General features: G+C 54.9%; 1 protein-coding gene across 3 annotated transcripts in view; it reads right to left on the bottom strand.

Moving 5' to 3' along the window:
• Nucleotides 1-11,112, bottom strand: part of ASS1 (argininosuccinate synthase 1) — a 54,852-nt gene extending 43,740 nt beyond the window's left edge. Inside the window, exons 1-3 of one of the 3 annotated variants that reach the window (XM_003353686.5) lie at nucleotides 11,077-11,112; nucleotides 4,496-4,605; nucleotides 2,458-2,526 (exon numbers count right to left, since the gene is read on the bottom strand). In XM_003353686.5, coding sequence (XP_003353734.1) covers nucleotides 2,458-2,526; nucleotides 4,496-4,600 — 174 coding nt within the window. In that variant the 5' untranslated portion in view covers nucleotides 4,601-4,605; nucleotides 11,077-11,112. Of the gene's footprint in view, nucleotides 1-2,457; nucleotides 2,527-4,495; nucleotides 4,606-7,019; nucleotides 7,133-10,053; nucleotides 10,427-11,076 lie in introns of those variants that run through there. The other 2 variants (XM_021070248.2, XM_084998975.1) reach the window with 2 other exon arrangements.
• Between the last annotated feature and the right edge of the window lie 7,840 nt (nucleotides 11,113-18,952).

The raw sequence follows: 18,952 nt of genomic DNA, 5'->3' as shown, positions 1-18,952 counted from the left end.
TATCTGGAGATATTTTTGGTTGTCATAACTGATGGCTTGTAGGGGATGGGTCTGGTGTCTCGTCCAACATGGTAACAGGACGACCAAGGGAGTCACACGCTGAACCAGCTACTTTTTCTTGAAGAACATCATTCTTTCTTATGGCTGCACCTGCCACATACGGAAGTTCCTGGGCCACGGGTCAAATTGGAGCTGCAGCTGAGGCCCATGCCACAGCCACAGCATCACCGGGTCTGAACCACCTCTGTGACCTATGCTGCAGCTTGTAGCAACGCTGGATCATTCTTTCTTGAATGATAGACTGACAGATAAAACCGGGTCATTCAGACTTGGGTGTTTGGCCAACATTTTCACAAAAAATAAAGTAACCCTTCACTTCAAGGAAAACTGAGTATTTGTGCCAATGATAAAACTTGAGCCTTCCAGTAAAAATTGGAATTATGGAAAACTCGCATCTCACACTGTGAACTTGGCAGGTTCCTGCCACTTCTGATGCGAGTTTTGTTGAGCTTCCCAGATACTGCGTTTTTTTTTTTTCCCCACAAATTGAAGGTTTTGTGGCAACCCCGTGTCAAGCCCTTTTATCTGCGCTATTTTTCCAGCAATTTGTTCACTTCATGTCTCTCTGTCACATTTTGGTAATTCTCACACGATTTCAGACATTTTCGTTATGAACATATTTTTCATTATCAACTTTATATTTGTAGGATGCTCTGTAATCAGCGATCTTTGATGTCACCACAATCCGCTGAAGGCTCAGATGATGCTTAGCATTCTTCACAATAAAATATTTTTCAGTTGTGGTATGTATTCTTCGGTTTGGGTATGGTACGTTGCTTTTTCCTGTGTGTGTATGTGTGTGTGTGTGTGTGTGTGTGTGTGTGTGTGTGTGTGTGTGTGTGTGTTTAATGGCCATACTCTCTGCATACAGAAGTTCCCAGGCCAGGGACTGAATCTGAGACGTAGCTATGACGTATACCACAGCTGCAGCAATGCTGGATCCTTTAACCCTGTGTTCCGGGCCGGGATCAAACCCGTGCCGCTGCAGTGACCCAAGCCGCTGCAGTCAGATCCCTAGTCCCCTGCACCACAGCAGGAATTTCTGCACTTTTTTTTTTTTTTAAGGCATAATGCTATTGTACACAATAGACGGCAGTGTCAACTTTCACATGCACTGAGACACCAAAAAACCCACGTGCCTTGCTTTATTGTGATATTTGATTGTTTTGGTGACCTGGACTGGAACCCACACGATCACGGAGCTCTGCCCGTATTGACAAGTGTGATGTTTTGATATTTTGTAATGAAACGTATCCCTCTTTGGAAGCTCTGCATACCTCCATGAAACAGTGTGTTTCAAATGACCGAAGTATCTTGAGTGGGCAAAAGACCCATTCAAAATGTAAGATGGGGGAGCTTGGGGCAAATAAATGCAGAATGTTGCCTTCCAGTTGGATTCTCAATGGGATCCTGCTGTGCAGCACTGGGAACTCTGTCTAGTCAATTACAATGGAGCATGTAATGTGGGAAAAAAGAATGTATACATGTATGTGTACCTGGGTCACCACGCTACAGATCTTTCTGGAAAAGCCCAGCTCAAGAGTGGCTGGAATTACATTCTCATCTTCAACCCTCAAGTGCTCCGAGCCCGCCTTCTGGCTCCTGCTGCGACAACTCCTCTCCAAAGCTTGAGGGGAACACCCGGCGGTGGAGGCACATCCAGTTTAAGGACCACGGCCAATGATGCCATGTGAGCCTGTGGGTGTCCACGCCCTCACGAGTTCATTTGAACACACGGATCCAGCTCTTACTAAGTGCTAGGCTCCTTTCTCTAGGTTCGGGGGACCCCACAGAACTGCTCTGGTGAGGAAACTAGTTCTGACTGATCGGGGGGCTGATGGCCTGGCAGGTCATCCTTGCTGTGGCCCCTGCCCACTCCCTCTAGTGAAAGGGCATGGGTACCAGCAATTACCTCTTGGGAGCAGCTCACACTCTGTACGGTGGGCTTGTGTGAGCAGGGACCACACTGGCCATGCTCACCCTCCAGGACTGCTCATCATACAAGTGGATCCTTAATGCACTGATTTTGCTGAATGGACGGAAGGATAGGTGGATGGACAGGTAGGTGGATGATGGATGGATGAGTGAGTGAGTGGATGTATGGATTGACAGCAAGATAAAAGAGGGCTGGGCAGGTGGATGGATGGATGGATGGATGGGGAAGAGAAGGATGGAGAGGTGAGATGGGGAGATGGTTGGGTGGAAGAGGGGCTGGGGGAGACCAGAAGATGGTACCCTCACATCTTTCTTCCTGAAAGAGGAACGGACCGCATACGCTTGGAAGCAAGAGGACCAAGTCGAAGGGGGTGTAGGAGACAAGGATCCTGGCACAGGAACCCCCATAGCCACCCCCACCAACTCAAATCCCAGCTCCAAGCCCTGCCTCCCACTTGGTACCTTTTTGGCCCCGAGCTTCAGCGCCTTCTTCCTGGCTTCCTCAAAGTCTTCCTTCTGGCCGATGTTGGCCTGAGGGGCAGAAGCATGGAGGACCAATTAACCCCAGGCAGAAAGAAGAGCTAAGAAGAATGTCAGCCTTGTCTGGCCCCAGGAGGAGCCCTGGGCAAGTGCCTTTCACACGCAAGAGTCCTCCAATGGAGGTGGTTTCCCTCTGATGGCTGAGGTCCCAGTAGGAAGGAGAAAGGGCGGGAACCAGGATCCGGAGAAGCTGGAATAGTCTCCCAAGCTGATATTGGAGCTGCCTGGTGTGCTGGGGAGCAGTTTCTGGCAGTTGGAGGATGGCCTGAGCTGGGTCCTATGCACACAGGCTGCTAGGCTGTAACGTGGGCTGTCACTGCCTGGAAGGTCAAAGGCTTCCCTTGAACCAGTCTATCTCTTCCCACAAACTCCCCCAAAGCCAGACAAAGATTGGCTTGTCAGCAACTGCCCAGCCCCCTGCTCGCCTCCCCAGCTAAGCGGCCCACCCCAAGGCCCCTGGGCCGGCAGGGGGCAGAGGCCTGTGCTGGGGCCCCCAGCTGTCCCCCTGCTGGAGCCAGTTCAGCATGTCTAGACATGGCACTCTGGCCTCCTGCCCGGAACGTGACCCTGGTTTCTGCTCAACAGACGCTGGCACCTTCCCCAGGGTCCAGCAGCAGGTGCATTTCTGGGGTGACGCAGCTTTGAAACCTCTGGGACCACCAGGCAGCCCGGGATCCTGACCACCCCACTGTGCTGCCGACGGAACAATGAACACACCCCAGGCTCTCTGCACCTGCGCGGAGCCGGGGCTCTCACTCAGCTGAGGAAGGCGCTGCCCCTCCCTGGGCCTCCCTCCCCGACCGGAGGGACACGGGATTGGCACTGTTGGGCATGGCAGACAGACTTATCAAACCATCCTTGACCGCAGCTGAACTTTTCCTGACCAGCACGCTTCCCTCACTTCCTCTGGGAACAGAACCTTCTCTCCCGGGACCTCTTTCCACAGGGACGGAGGAAAGCAAATCATGTCTCCTGCTCACTCTAGGGGCGAGCCCCTGACAAAGCCTAGTCACTCAGAGCCCTCCAAGCACAGCCATACTGACCAAGGCACAGTGGGCAGGGACTCAGGCCAGTGAATGAGAGTACCCTGAGCCTACTGTCAGAGCCTCTCGGGGAAGCTCTCCTTTGTCCGGGAAAACTAGGGTATGATGTGAGCCTTGCCTGTCCTGCGGAGAGGCCAAGAATGAAGCCAAGTAGAGATGGAGACAGATCTGGATAAGCACCTGGATCCAGCCTTGCCTGAAGCCACTATATTCCCAGCCTTCTCAGTTACATGAAAAAGTGTAGCAGTCTGGTTTTCTTTTTTCTTTATGTTTTTGTTTGGCTTAAGCTGGATTTCTAGAATTGGCACAGTCACACGGAGAAAGCGTCAGAGGTGATGTTCAGATTTATCGGACATGGAGCTGGTTTGATGAGGGATTGTCTGCTGTGGACCCTGGATGGGGGAGGGGCATCCTCCACAGCTTATTGCCTGTGGCCTGTGACTTATTTGCGGTCCCAGAATTAGGCCATCTCCAAGGGCTCTTTCAGCTTAGCCAGTGTAGGGAGCTACGATCATTGCTGAGTTATCGAGAGCGGACAAGGGACTTTGGGAAAAGGGAAGATTCTGTCCCCTCCCATGGCCTTCAGCAGACCCAAGCCCCTGGTCCCTCTCCAGGAGGCTGGCCTGGCAGCTCTGCCAAGCTCACACCTGGTGCCCCGTCCAGCTACTCTCGTGGGGAGCGCGTCTCCTCCGTGCTCTGGGGAGCATCTCAGAGCGGAGGGAAGACACCAACGGTGTCCACCTGACAGGTAAAAAGAGGGAGGCAGTGTATCGAGAAGCCTCTTTCTCCTACAGTTCAAGACAGGCTGGCAGGGGGGCGGGAAGCTGGGCTTGGACCCAGGACAGGAGCAGGTGGGCAGGCTGGATGGGCAGCAGGGCCAACAGGTAGAAAGACCAACGGGATGGGCATCCCCTCACCAGGTAGGCGATGACATCATAGCCTTGCTCCTTCAGCCACACGAGGATGCAGGAGGTGTCCAGGCCACCGCTGTAGGCCAGAACCACAGAGCCTTTGCTGGACATCCTGTCTGCAGGAAGACGAGGAAGAACGTGAGTGACCCAGAACCAGCTTACCTCACCTGCCAGCCTCTGCCAACAGCACCCTCCTGGCCTGCCCTCCCCAGCCCTGCCCTTGGCCTTGGGCAGCCTTATCCCCTGGACACGCCGCCAGCGTGGGGCTCGGAACAGGCTGTTCATCCATCATCAGGGCTGGATGAGGAGCTGTTCCTTCCTGCAGCCACACCCCTGCCACCCCTGCCACCCCCCAGGGGCCCTGACCCTGCACACAGCCCCACACATCACACTGGGGCCTGGCAGAGGGAGGCATCTCTGAGAACCAATCCCCCACCAGATGGAGAAGAAGACCAAGGCTGAGCTGTTGGGACCAAAGGCCAAGACGCCAAGGATGGGCAGCACCAGGAGACTTGAGAAGGACCGTGGCCGTGAGCTTCGGGCAGCCCACACTGTTCAATCAGAACAGCTCCTTGCTCATCTAGACCACGCCAGGGGTGGTCCTGGGGGCCCCGATCACCCTGCACCTCCGTAAGACCCCATGAAATGGGTGTTGTCAGGCCCGTTGCGGAGGCAGAGACTGGAGCTCAGAGAGGTCAATGGCCAGCTCAGGGTCACAGAGCACGTGTCTGTGTCTGGCTCCAGAATCTAGGATCTTCCCAGCATGCAGGGCTGCCTCCCCGCTCTCCAGGGTCTAGGACACTGGGGGAAGAGCCTGCCCTGCTGGACCTCTCCCATCTGGGCCTCCCGTGGGACCTTAGGTTCTTTTCAAGAGCAAGAGGCACTGACGGGGTAAAAACATCAGAGTACCTGAAACAAGCACCTGTAAACTCAGCTCCGAGAGGACCAGCTGGGAAGCACTCCAAGCCCTCTGTCCCCACGCGCAGAGGGGGAAGGCAATGAGGACACAGAGATGACAGGTTTGTCCTTCTGCGGTAGGGTCCCACCCTATCGCTCCCGCTCCTCAGCTATACCAAAGCTTCCAGAAGGCACCAGGCCCTCCCGACTCCTTGCCTTCGCAGCTTCTGTTCCTTCGGCTCTCCCTGAACCTTTGGGCTGCCTTAGGGCCTGGCCTGCCTCCCAGCAGCCTCTGCGTGGCCCCGAGGATAGATGCAATTATTGTACCCACTTTGCTGAAGAGGAGACTGAGGGTCAGAGAAGCCAGGTCCCTTGCTCTCAATCATATAGTCAGCAGGTGGCAGGGCCAGATTTGGATCCAGGCCATCTGGCTGTAGCCTCCAGGGCCATGGCCCCAGCATCCTGCATTTACTGCAGGCGTGCTTGTGTCTGCTGTGAATGTTTACACTGGAGTCTGGCCAAGGTCAGTGTCCCTAGCAGACGCTTATTGGGAAAGGCTGTGGACACTACTGCACAGATCCATGTGAGCCCCCCCCTCCCCCCACCCCCCCTTCCCCACACACACACGAGGATGCAGGCTCCTGGGTACGGAAGAGTTTCCCTGTGCCTGGAGGTTTAGAGACAAAGCACTGTCCCGGTGCCCCAGCCCTTTGCAGCAGAACCCAAGAACATTCATCTTTTGTGCAGCCCCTGACATCTGACGGGGCCACCCATCAGCCAGTCCCAGGGCCCACATGTTCTCACTGCCCTTTGGACTTGGAAGAGGAAACACCTCATGGAACCGTGAGGTTGGGAGGAATTCTGATGCATCTCCACAGGTCTCCCCTTCTGAGGGCATTTAACCACCTGCCAGGCTGTCCTGGACGGGTGGGGGCCAGCAGACGTGCCCATGGCAACCACAGCCAGGCAACAGGCCATCCAGGATGGAGGGGAGGAGGCGGGAAGGATGTAGGAAGGATTCAAGTTAGGAATCATCACCACAGTCAAGATAAGGCACTTATCCATATAAGCTGTGTTATTGCGTTATCCCCATTTTAGAGACAGAGATACTGAGGCTCGGGTTAAGGCACTTGCTCCAGGCCTTGCTTGGCTGGTACGTCGTAGCAGGGCCAGGATTCAAGTCTCCTGAGTACAAGGCTACCCCTCTCTGGGGAGGATCGGGGAAGGGGGTCCGTGGGAGAGGTGTGGTCCGGGAAGCCACAGGTGACTCAGACACCCAGGAGTGACTGGGGTGGGCTCGAAACAGAAAGAGAGGATGTGGGCCCAAGGTTCAGCCGGCTCTTAAGAGTCACCCCCGCTCTGCCACCTCCCAAAGGCACCAGAGGCCGAGGATGGGCGCCAGGGTTGGGGAGGGGCATGGAGACAGACCCACTGCGTCTGCCCTGCTCCACCTCTGTGACCCCCCTGTGCCTCATGCGTGGCCCATCACAGCACAGCACAATCATGCTGCAGTCTAACTGCCCCGCCCCCACTGTGAGCCCCGAGGAGGCAGGGACCATCTCTCAGTGCCGGGCATGTGACAGGCACTCGGAACAACCCTGCTGATTCGACCGCCTGGAGGTCAGTTTCTCACCTATAAAAAGAGAGGATTAAGATCCCTTCTGGGTCTGGATGGAATTCCATGCACGCTCTCATCCGCCACCCCTCCTCCGGCCAGGCCGTATGCACACGGTACCGAGGGCCTCAGCCTCTGGGTCTGAGCCACGTGATAGGATGCATGCCCCCCGGAGCATGTGCCTGAGGGCAGGGGCGGGTCTGTGTGTGTCTGCGTTTTCCTGGGAGTGTGTACCTGAGACTGCATGCATGTACCTGCATCTGCACACACGCGTGCACACGCACACGCACACGCACACACACGTGGGTGGCGTGTTTGGACCTGCATGTGCACATACGGAGCCTAGCTGGGCAGATGGGCTGAGAAAATGATGCAATCTGACCTGGTATTGCTCCCGCCTTCCTGGTGAAGGGCCCTCCTCCCTGGGCCCGGAAGGTCCCCGTGTGATGAGGCTGCAGCCAGATGCAGCCGGCAGAAGCTAAATGAAGCTGAGGCCTCGCTTGCAGGAGGGAGAGTGGAAGGGAGAGGAAAGCAGCCACTGTCCAGCCAGTGAGCACTCACTCTGGGCAAAGCACAGGGGCTGTGTCCTCCAGACCTGGGTCCCAGCAGCAGCGTAAGTGCTCCCCTGCAGGATGCAAGCCAGAACCGCCCATCCCCATACACAGCAACCATGGATTCAGAGATTCTGGGAGGAGCCCAGAGCCCTGAGCCGGGCACCATGCCTCTGCCCACTAAACTCCCCTTACCATGGTCACAGCTGGTCTAGGGCAAGCCCCGCTCTCTCCAGGCCTCGGTATCACCGTCCACAAAACAACCTGGAATGCATTCTTGTCCTGACACCCCAGGACACTGGGCTTCCTGCCTAAAGACTCAGCCAACCGGAGCCTCAGCCTTGCCACCCTGCTCACCCCAAGAAGGTCACGGGGCAAACTCCCAGGCACATGACCACTAAGAACATCCATGCCCCCAGGGCCAGCCCAGCCATCCTGCTCCAGGTGAGGGACACCTGGGAAGGGAAGAGGGGGGCCGCAAGCCAAGATGCTTGCCAGCCTGGCCTTAGTTGGCAAGGCGGGGGGCATTCCCCAGGGCCCTGGCCAGAGCCATTCAGCCAGCTCCTGGTGAACGTGCTGGGCCAGCCTGGGCAATTGCTCAGCGCTAAGAAAATCCACACGGCTCTAAAATGTCAAAGCCAGAGGGATGACAAGAGCAGTTACTATGTTTAGTGCCACACGTGCGTCATTTCAAGGTGGGGACTATTATTACCACCTGTTTACAGATGATGAGCCCGAGGCTCAGAAAAGTTTTGTGCCTTGCCCTGGTCTCGAGCCTCTCGGGCGGCTGTGCGGGAGTGGAAACCCAGGCTGACTACAGACCACCCCCTCGTTACTGCTCTCTGTCCTCTGCTCATTGGCCTCCAGGGGACCAAAGCCTGTCCCTCCCTCACTTGCATTGTCTGCCAGAAGACCAAAGCCCCCAGTGAATCATCACCCGTCTGTATTCTATTTCTCTGTCTGTCATGGCTATGGCCACGTGAAGGTCCCTCTGGAACCCCTCCCTCACATTCTAACTCAGTGCGGCTGAGATCATTATCACTTTTTAAAACTCTGTCTCCACCCAGGCCGTAGAATTCTCCCTGACTTAGGGTTTGCTCATTTTAGGAGGGCATCTCTTACCCCTTTGCTGCCCTCATGGGCTTCTGGGAGACCTAGGCTGCAATTCCACACTTTGACCAGGAGGGGGTGCTGGCAGGATTCAGCCTGATCATTAGTTTGAACGCATCCCACTCATGTCATCTGCGCCCTTGGTGAGGCCCAGGGGAAGGGTTTTTTTCCCCCAACTGACAGATGAGGGAGCTGAGGGCAGTAGGGTTGCCGGAGGCTATGCACAGAGCTGGATTTTGGTGGTAAATTCCTGGGGCCTGAGAATCAAATCTGGAATGCCAGGTTCTCTAGGAGATACCAGCAATCTTCCTTCTCCAGGACTGGGGGTCCCTAGGCTTAGGGAGATAGAGTCTCTAGTTTGGATGAGCCTGTCCCGAGGTAGGAGGTAGGAAGACCAAGCAGATCTCACCAGGCCCCGGGGACAGGCACCCGAACCCTCTCCTAGGAGCGTTTGGTTATGGAGGAAAGGACATGCTCATTCATCTGTTTCTTCTGCTATGTTGACTGGCCTAACCCACATCTGGGAGGGCACCTGCCCTACTGGAAGATCAACTTTGCCCCAAGTGTTTCAGCAGAAAGCAAAGCCATAGACCTTGAATTCCAGAGAGCTTATCTCTCTGCACATGGATGCCCATAGGCAAGGCACTCACCTCGGGAGCTGCATGCTCAGCACACTGATCAAGACATCTGACTGTCTGGCTTGCCTCCCAAGACCCACGGGGCAAAGATGAGATGGGGGCACAGAAAGTGCTTGCACAGCAGGTGAGTCTGCACCTGCCCCCATCCCACCCCCATGAGTCAGGCTCCGGTGGGGGGGGCCCTGGACCAGGGAAAATGTTTACCATTGGAGCCAAGTGACCACACAAGCCCAGGTGGGTAGGCAGCTGATGGGGGCACATGTGGGTACTCCGGGGAGCTCAGACTGTGCTCAGCGGGGGCCTCCCTCCTCCACCCTAAGCCACGCGTGGCCTGGGGTCTAGGTGCTCAGCGGGCAGGATTCTCCACTCACTCCTGAGCACTCAGCTCTGCCAGAATTACTTCTCAGCCTAACGCACAGGTGGCTCCACCTGGGACAGGTCCCCCTGCCCTGGCCGTGAGAAGAGATGGAAGGGGGGAGTTTAGAACGGACTCCCCTCCAGTTCCCATCCATCATCAAACTCCCCATCCCTTTTGCAGCTGTTTCTGCCTCTACCACCTCCCTCCCCCACCAGAACCCTGTCTCCTGCTCCCAGCCCCCAGCATGGCACCCCCAGATGGGCCATTCCCACAGTGGATGAATGGGCACCGTTCTCAACAGCATACAGCCTCTTCCTGCTTCCTGAGCCTGTGCCAGCCATGACGAATAGAGAAACCAAAGCTTGGAAAACGCGGAGGCTGACCCAAAGCCTCACCCAGTTGTGGAGTTACGTCTGCCTTCAGGGCTGGGGTCCGCTGGCATCCAGAATCTGCCCTCTCCTGTCACCCGTCTGGGCGTGGAGGGGCGGGATCAAAGCCTAGGGCCCATTTGATCCCTGGGGAAAGGACAGGTTTGTTCCTGCCTGAGATGTGCAGCCAGACGGGCGCTGCGCCGGAGGAGACGCCCCCACTTCGCAGAGGTGGCCAGGTCACGGGAGGCCTCAGGAAGCGCCCAGGCGGGACAGGAGAGCAGTTTCCTCCGTCTCACAAAGACTCTGCCTCCCGGGAGGGCGCAGCTGCCCCAGGGGCCAAAGGCAACAGCAACCAAGGCGACTGACATTTCCTGCAGAGCGGTCCCTCCCACGGCCCAAGGCCAGCAGGAAACCCGGCACCACGGCCGAGCGAGGCCACCGACCCCACCGGCCAAAGAACGCAAATCCCTTTCCGAAGGCAAAGCCGGGCGACTGACGCCCCCTGCAGGAGAGGGAGCTCAGCCACCCCCAAGGCACCCGGGAGGGCCGCGGGGAGCCCGGAGCCCATCTAACTTGGGGAAACTGAGGCTGGGGCTGTGGGAGGGGCCCAGATGTTCAAGCCCCGGGGGCGAGGAGCAGAGGGTGAGGTTGGAACTCTGGTTTCGAGCAGAGCTAAAGAGAGCCAGAGACAGAAACTGGGGATCAGAGAGGGGGCGAGAGGACCCCCAACCCTCCGGATTCTCAAGGTCTGCATTTTTATAGGATTCGAGGTATAAAGGAAGCCGGATCAGAAAACGAAAATCCGGAAAGGACCTCGGCCTCGAGGCGACTTGCTCCAACGGAGACCCCGGGGCTCTTCAAGTCCCGGCTCCAGTTGCCACGGCCCAGGAATCCGGCCGCCAGGTGTTTGAGCAACAGGAGTCCGGGCATCGGCCCCCTTCCCTCCAGCCTAGATCCCAGCCCCGGGCGCGCGGTCCCCTCCGCCTCCTCCGGTGAGACCCGGGCAGAGGGCGACCAAGGCTGGGGAGTGGGAAGGGGACTCCTTACCGGGAGGTAGGCGGCAGAGGCAGGCGGCGGACCAGGGCTGGTTGCGGCGCTCATCCCGGTTATATGCCCGGCGCCGGGGGCAGGGCCGAGGGCAGGGGACAAGTGGGGGGACGCGCGCGACAGGCCCCGCCCCCGGGCCCGGCCCCCTCGAGGAGCAGCTCCGCGAACGTCGCCACCTGCGGGTGGGCGGGGCCTCCCCTCCCCCCTTCGCCCCTCCCCTTCCCTCCTTATCCGCCCCGCCCCCTCCCCACCCCTGCCTCCCCCTCCCCCACCCTGGTCTTCACACCCTTCGGACTGCCCAGAAGGCTGGCCGCCGGCGGCCGGGGTTTCCCTCGCCCTGGCCGGAGGGCCTCCCCACCCCGGACCGCGGGCTGGAGGCTCCCCTGCGCGCACCCGTGGTTGGAACCCGCGCCCCTGGCAGGGTGACAGCCCTCCTGCTGGAGACTTGCCGCCTGCCCGTAGGGGACGCTCAAGGGCTTCGTGGAGGGAGCAGGGCTAAAAGTCCCTAAGGCCCCCGAGTTTCATGCCCGTCTTTGGTGGCCTTTCTGCAGACCTCAAAGACCCTCCCTTGCCCCTACTCGAGCCCCGGGGAACCGGAGCCCATTATACTCCGAAGAAGCCGAGGTGGAGGTACCCCTAGAAGGTTCGGGGTTTCGTCCCTCCTCCGTCCAGGGCTGCTTCATGGCTGTCTCCTCGGAGCCTGGCACCTGACCCAACTCCCGAGGGCACCCAGTAAATGGTGCATAGAGGGAGTTCCCCTTGTGGTGCAGTGGAAAAGAATCCGACTAGTATCAGTGAGGATGCAGGTTCGATCCTTGGTTTGGCTCAGTGGGTTGGGTTCCAGGGTTGCCCTGAGCTGTGGGGTAGGTCGCAGGGTAGGCCACAGCTGCAGCTCCCATTGGACCCCTAGTCTGGGAACTTCCATATGCCGCTGGTGTGGCCCCAAAAAGACACACACACACACACACACACACACACACACACACAAATAGTGCATAGACGACTGGCCAAGTGCTGCCTCATTAAGCAGCAGGGGAAGCAGAGGTTCACAGAGGGAAGCTTCTTGCTTGCAAAAAGAAGCAGGGAGTCTGGCCTTCAGAAGGTTCTGACAGAAGTTTCTCAGCCTGGTTTAAAGGCCGCAAAGCAGTAAAACAGCAAGCCCCAACCTGTCCAAGGCACAGCTTTGGGTGGGACTGACCCCCCCCCACCCCCACCCCAAGAGGGCAGCTTCCCAAGTCCTCCCAGCCCCCAGCCCTGAATCCCCCTGGAGGTGGGAGCCCCCAGGCAGCCCCTGCCGAGTTAGTCATTCAGCCCCAGGCAGAGGGAGGGGGGGAGAAGAGTGTTGGGGGTGGGGAGGGCATGCGGCAGAGGTGGGGGATAGGGGAGGGATGCGCGGGTATGAGGGTGGGGGGCGGGTGAGACGTGGGGGGTGCGTGGGGGTGGGGGCAGTGTAAGGAATGGTAAGCAGGCAGCCCTGACCCAGGCCTCTTCCTGCAACCAAGAAGCAAGCAGCCAGCGAAAGGGAGCCTCAGCAGCAGAGGCAGCTCACTTTGTCCCTCTCAGCCCCTCCCTAGCCAGTCCCCGTCCCCACCCTCTCACTCAGGCACTGCATAGCTTTGAGTCCTTCAGGAGGGCGGAGGCTCCAAACCGACTTACAGATGGAGCCGCAGCTCCCTGCAATTGATGGCGTGTGCATGGACCAGGTGGGGTGGACAAGCTGAAACTGGGAAGGAATCTGTAGTTATCATGGGTCTGGCCGCATCGGGATGAACAAGGGTGCCTCTCATGCTACAAGAGATAGGGCTTCGTGGGGTCACAGGTATGGCTGCTCCAGATGGATATTTTATTGGACGCCTGGGAGGACTTGGCGGTGGAGGCCTAGCCTCAGGCACATGCCCAAGTCTTTTATTTGGAGAAAAGGAGGACCTGGCAGGTTGGGGCACCTCTGAGGGGCGGTATGAAAGTCCTCATTTTTAGTGGGAGTGCCGAAAGATCCACCCTGACTCAGAGGTCTGAGCAATGTTTAGAGTTCTCAGGGTACGTTCTTGTTTCTCTTTCATTAAATGCATTTCTAAGTATTTTAAGTTTTCAGATGCTATTGTAAGTAATACGTTAGATGTTATTTTCCAACTGGTTGTTGCGAGTGTATAGAAATACACCTGATTTTTGCCTATTTGCCTTGGGTTCTGCAACCTTGCTGAATTTGCTGATTAATTGCAATAGATGTTTGTAAATATCTTAGGTTTTTTTTTTTTAATGCAGACAATAATGTTGGCTCAGAATAGAGACCTGAGAAAATACTCATGAGGTTGATGTCAGAGAGTGTTTTGCCTATGTTCTCTTCTAGGAGTTTGATGGTGTCTTGTCTTATATTTAAGTCTTTCAGCCATTTTGAGTTTATTTTTCTGCATGGTGTGAGGCTGTGTTCTAATTTCATTGCTTTGCATGCAGCTGTCCAAGTTTCCCAGCAATGCTTGCTGAATAGACTTTCTTTTTCCCATTTTATGTTCTTGCCTCCCTTGTCAAAGATTAATTGACCATAGGTGTCAGGGTTTATTTCCGGGTGCCTTATTCTGTTCCATTGGTCTGTCTGTCTGTTTTGATACCAGTACCACACTGTTTTGATGACTGTGGCTTTGTCATATTTTTTGAAGTCTGGGAAAGTTATGCCTCCTGCTTGGTTTTTGTTTCTCAGGATTGCTTTGGCGATTTTGGGTCTTTTGTTGTTCCATATAAATTTTTGGATTGTTTGTTCTAGTTCTGTGAAAAATGTCATGGGTAATTTGATAGGGATTGCATCGAATCTGTAGATTGCTTTGGGTAGTATGGCCATTTTTACAATATTGATTTTTCCAATCCAGGAACATGGAATATCTTTCCATTTCTTTACGTCTTCTTTGATTTCTTTGATTATAGTTTTATAGTTCTCAGCATATAAGTCCTTTACCTCCTTGGTCAGGTGTATTCTTAGGTATTTGACTTTGTGAGGTGTAATTTTAAAAAGTATTGTATTTTTGTATTCCTTTTCTAATGTTTCATTGCTGGTATACAGAAATGCGACTGACTTCTGAATGTTAATCTTATATCCTGCTACTTTGCTGAATTTATTAATCAGTTCAAGTAGTTTTGGGGTTGAGTCCTTAGGGTTTTCTGTGTATAGTATCATGTCATCTGCATACAGGGACAGTTTTATCTCTTCTCTTCCTATTTGAATGCCTTTTATTTCTTTTGTTTGTCTAATTGCTGTGGCTAGGATTTCCAAAACTATGTTGAATAGCACTGGTGAGAGTGGGCATCCTGTCTTGTACCAGATTTGAGTGAGAAGGCTTTCAGTCAGTGTGGGTTTTTCTTAGATGTTTTTCACAGGTGAAGAAGTTCGTTTTTATGTTTTGGTCATGAGTAGGGGCCGAATTTTGTCAAATGTTTTTTCTGCATCTTTTGAGATGGTCATATGATTTTCTCTTTAAAAGACAGTGAAATACATTGCTTGATTTTTCAGGTGTTGAATCAGCCCTGCAGTCCTAGAATAATTCTATCTCAATAAAGTTTATTTTTAAAATATATTTATTTTTTGGCCATGCCCGTGGCATCGGAATTTCCCGGGCCACGGATCGAACCCACGCCACAGCAGTGGCAACACCAGATCCTTAAGCTGTTAAGCCATCAGTGAATTTATTTTTAAATTTTTAAGGAAAAAAAAAAAAGAGAGGGGGGAAACTTTGAGCTAAAAGACATAGATGGCATAATCAATCACAATGCACAGAACTTATCTGGATCCTGGGGAGTTTTTAAGCATAAAAGAAATACCATTTTTATGAGCAATTGGAAGTTTGAACTCTGACAGGCTATTTGATGATAGCAAGGAAGCATCATTGATTTTCTTTCCTTTTTTTTTTTTTTGCCATTTCTTGGGCTGCTCCTGCAGCATATGGAGGTTCCCAGGCTAGGGGTTGAATTGGAGCTATAGCCACTGGCCTACATCAGAGCCACAGCAACGTGGGATCAGAGTCGCATCTGCAACCTACACCACAGCTCACGGCAACACCGGATCCTTAACCCACTGAGCAAGGCCAGGGATTGAACCCACAACCTCATGGTTCCTAGTCGGATTCGTTAACCACTGAGCCACGATGGGAACTCCCGTTGATTTTCTTAAGGTATGATAAGAGTATTGTAGCTTTTTTTTTTTCTGGTCTTTTTTGTCTTTTTAGGGCCACACCCGCGGCATATGGAGGTTCCCAGGCTAGGGGTTGAATCGGAGCTGTAGCCGCCGGCCTACGCCAGAGCCACAACAACGCGGGATCCGAGCTGCATCTGCGACCCACACCACAGCTCACGGCAACACCGGATCCTTCACCCACTGAGCAAGGCCAGGGACTGAACCTGCAACCTCATCGTTCCTAGTTGGGTTCGTTAACCACTGAGCCACGACAGGAACTCCCCGTAGCTATCTTTTTCTAAAAAGATTTTTTAAGCTCAGAGATATATTCTGAAATATTAATGAATTAAAGCGATTTCTAAAAAGACTCTGATGCTCTCCCATCACTCCTAGGTTGAGCTCTAGAACCCCACGCTTCCTCGTCTTTCTCACCTACTGTGTTCCAGCTGCACTGCCTGTTGGTGGTTTCTTCAACATGCCAACTCTTTGTCTGATGGTCTTTGCACATATTGTTCTTTGTGGATGCTTCTCTGACCCCTTCCCCTCCTCCCACCACATCGGTCCCTTGTCACATGCTCTCGCTCGCACCGGCCCCCAGAAGATGCCTGAAGTCTCCAGCCACAAGGTGAAGGAACGGGAAGGTCTGGCTTCTCCTCCGTCTTCCCACTGCTGTGTCCTAGATCGCCAGCACCTCTCCCCTGTACCTCTGCAGGAGTCACCTCACCTGTCTTCCTGTCTGTGCCTAGAGCCTGCCCTTATGCACTGTACCCAAGGGGGCTGTGATTGTTGGGGCCACCTTGAAGGACATGTTCATTGGATGTGATCTCAGGAGTTCCCGCTGTGGCACGATGGGGTCAGTGGCGTCTTCAGAGCGCTGGGACAAAGGTTTGATCCCCCGCCCAGCACAGTGGGTTAAGGATCCAGCCTTGTGGCAGCAGTGCTTAGGTCACAACTACAGCTCAAATCTGATCTCTGACCCGGGAACTCCAAATGCCATGGGGCAGCCAAAAAAGAAAGAAAGAAAGAAAACAGGCTGCCATCTCGATAACTCCCCCGGCAACCTGTAAGCACAGGTACAGCCTGTGCACCCAACCACGGACTTAGGTCTCTCTTCTCTGTTTCTCCCTTACCGCTCAAGGGCTCTGCACTGCAGGTCGGGGAGGGGCCCAGGCCTATAGAAACCCCAAGCACCTCGCCCTACAACCATCTCATAGGTGGCCCCAGAAGCCACACTGCCGCTGTCCAGGCCTGGGCACTGGCCCTGGGAACAGAGCGCATCCTCTGGGCTGGACCCTGGGTTGCCCGTCCCCACCCGGAGGGAACACAGAGTCCACTGTGGGTTCTTGGAAAAGCTGCATCGGGGAGTTTAATGAGTGACCTGCAGGGCTGTTTTCCACCCTTGACCGTTCAGAACCGCCTCGGAGGTCAGTTGGCACCAGGAAGCCAGGCAGCTGGATGGGCCGGGGCCAGTGGTGGCCGGCAGCCAGAAAAGCAGGAGTGGAAAGCACCCCTTTGGGGGCGGGGCGCCTCCTCTCCTCGCCACCATCCCGTGGATGTGAGTGGACTCGGGGAGCACAGGACACAGAATCGCAGCCTGGATTCCAGGCCGAGTCCACCACGCCTTGCGGCAGGACTTCAAGGAATCACTCGTTCTCACTTGTTTGCTTCAGACCCTCAACTGGGGACTTTAGGAGAGGATGGGGGAGGGGAGGAGGCCAACAGAACCAACACTCCCTGGGCGGCTCCTCCGGTCTGGAATTGCCATAATCTCTCCTCTTGTCTTGCTGCTCCTCGCCCTTCCTCTTCCCCCCCAACCTCCACCCTTGGAGAGTGGAGGCAGGGGAGCCTGGAGGCTAGAGGCCTGGGCTGCAGAGTCAGATGGGCTTGCCCTCCAGGCTGTGTGAGCTTGGACAAGTGACTCACCTTCTCTGAGCTCCCAAGCCACATCTGTGAAATGGACACACAGTATTGTTTGTTTTGTTTTATTTTGTTTTTTGTTTGTTTGTTTTGCTTTTGGAGTTCCTGGGAAAATTAAATAAACTCAAGTCTACGAGATACTGAACAGTCAACAAATAGTCATTTGACAAACATGATGGGCCAGGGTGAGACTGGGGAGCGACAGAGGGCAGAGAGCAGGGGTGAAAGAGGGTGGGCCCATTCCCTGCGCAGGTCTTCCCTCTCAATGCCACGGCCCAAAGACGGACCCTTTCCTGGGCTGAAAAGTCCCTGGCTCATAAAAAAGTAACAGCCCAGGAGTTCCCATTGTGGCGCAGCGGAAATGAATCCGAGTAGGAACCATGAGGTTGCAGGTTCGATCCCTGGCCTCGCTCAGTGGGTTAAGGATCCGGCATTGCCATGAGCTATGGTATAGGTGGCAGGCGCGGCTCAGATCCTGCATTGCTGTGTCTGTGGTGTAGACCAGCCGCAACAGCTTGGATTAGACCCCTAGCCTGGGAACCTCCATATGCCACGGGTGCGGCCCTCAAAAGACGAAAAAAAAAAGTAATAGCCCAGCAAAGGGCGGGGCTTAATCATGACCCATGACCCCCAGGGCTGCACAAAGAGGGTGATTCCATCCAAGGAAAATCTTTACAGGTGGGCCCTGGACAAACGGAGTCTGAAGGGGAACTGGGAGGCCCCTCCTTCCCTCTTCCCCCCCCTCCCTGGAATCTCTCCCCTACCCAGCCTGAAATCCCACCGTTGGTGACTTCTGCGCTTTAAAGCAGGGGGTTAGCAAACTATGGTCCCTATTCGGTTTTATAAAGCCTGCAAGCTAAGATGGCCTTTGCAATTTGTAAATGGTTGGAAAAAAAATCAAAAGACGACGGCTGCAAGACACACGAAGACTTTATGAACTTCGCATGTCCACGTCCGTAAATAAAGTGTGATTGGAACCCAGCCTTGCTCCTCCTATGTGCGTTGACAGTGGCTGTTTTTTCACGCAATGGCCAGGAGAGTAGTTTCATCATGGGGTCCTCAAGGCCAAAAACATTCACTATCTGGTCCTTTACAGCAGGTGTCTGCAGACCCCTGATTCAAAAGAAACCAGCATTGAAAGTGGGAGTGCCCCGGGGAAGACTCAGTGGGGCTGTTGCCAGTCTAACCATTAACCAGTCACCTACCCGGCAAGTGACTGGGCCATTGTTCCCTCTGAGTGTCCTTTTCTCCATCTATGAAATGCACCCGGAGATTCCTTCTCTGTTTCCCCTCGCGTGGCTGGAAGGCTCCGCTGCCCCCCACCTCCCTGCTGGACCTCCACCCCAGAGCATCCTCCTGCCTGAGGGCCCTGGTGTTTGCTGTTCCCTCTGCCACAACACCCTTCCCGCAGATGTCTGCACAGCTGTCTCTCTCACCTTCCTCCGGCCTCTGCTCTGAGGCCACTTTCTCAGTGAGGCCCACCCTGATGTCCTATTAAAAAGTCCCCCCCAGGAGGTCCCGTTGTGGCGCAGCAGAAACGAATCCAATAAACACCATGAGGTTGCGGGTTTGATCCCTGGCCTTGCTCAGTGGGTTAAGGATCCGGCGTTGCTGTGAACTGTGGTATAGGTCGCAGATGTGGCTTGGATCCCGTGTAGCTGTGGCTGTGGTGTAGGCCAGCAGCTGTAGCTCCGATTCGACCCCTAGCCTGGGAACCTCCATATGCCGTGGGTGCGGCCCTAAAAAAGGAAAAAAGACCAAAAAACAAAAAAAAAAGTCCCCCCAACCTGCACTTCCCAA

The sequence above is a fragment of the Sus scrofa genome, chromosome 1 (assembly GCF_054392235.1).
Source record: "Sus scrofa isolate SSC_HxYL_T2T_F1_AM1 chromosome 1, Sscrofa_HxYL_maternal_Yorkshire_Landrace_v2.0, whole genome shotgun sequence".
Taxonomy (NCBI): Eukaryota; Metazoa; Chordata; class Mammalia; order Artiodactyla; family Suidae; genus Sus; species Sus scrofa.
Note: the sequence above shows the minus strand (reverse complement) of the source record. Positions and strands in the feature narration are given on the sequence as shown.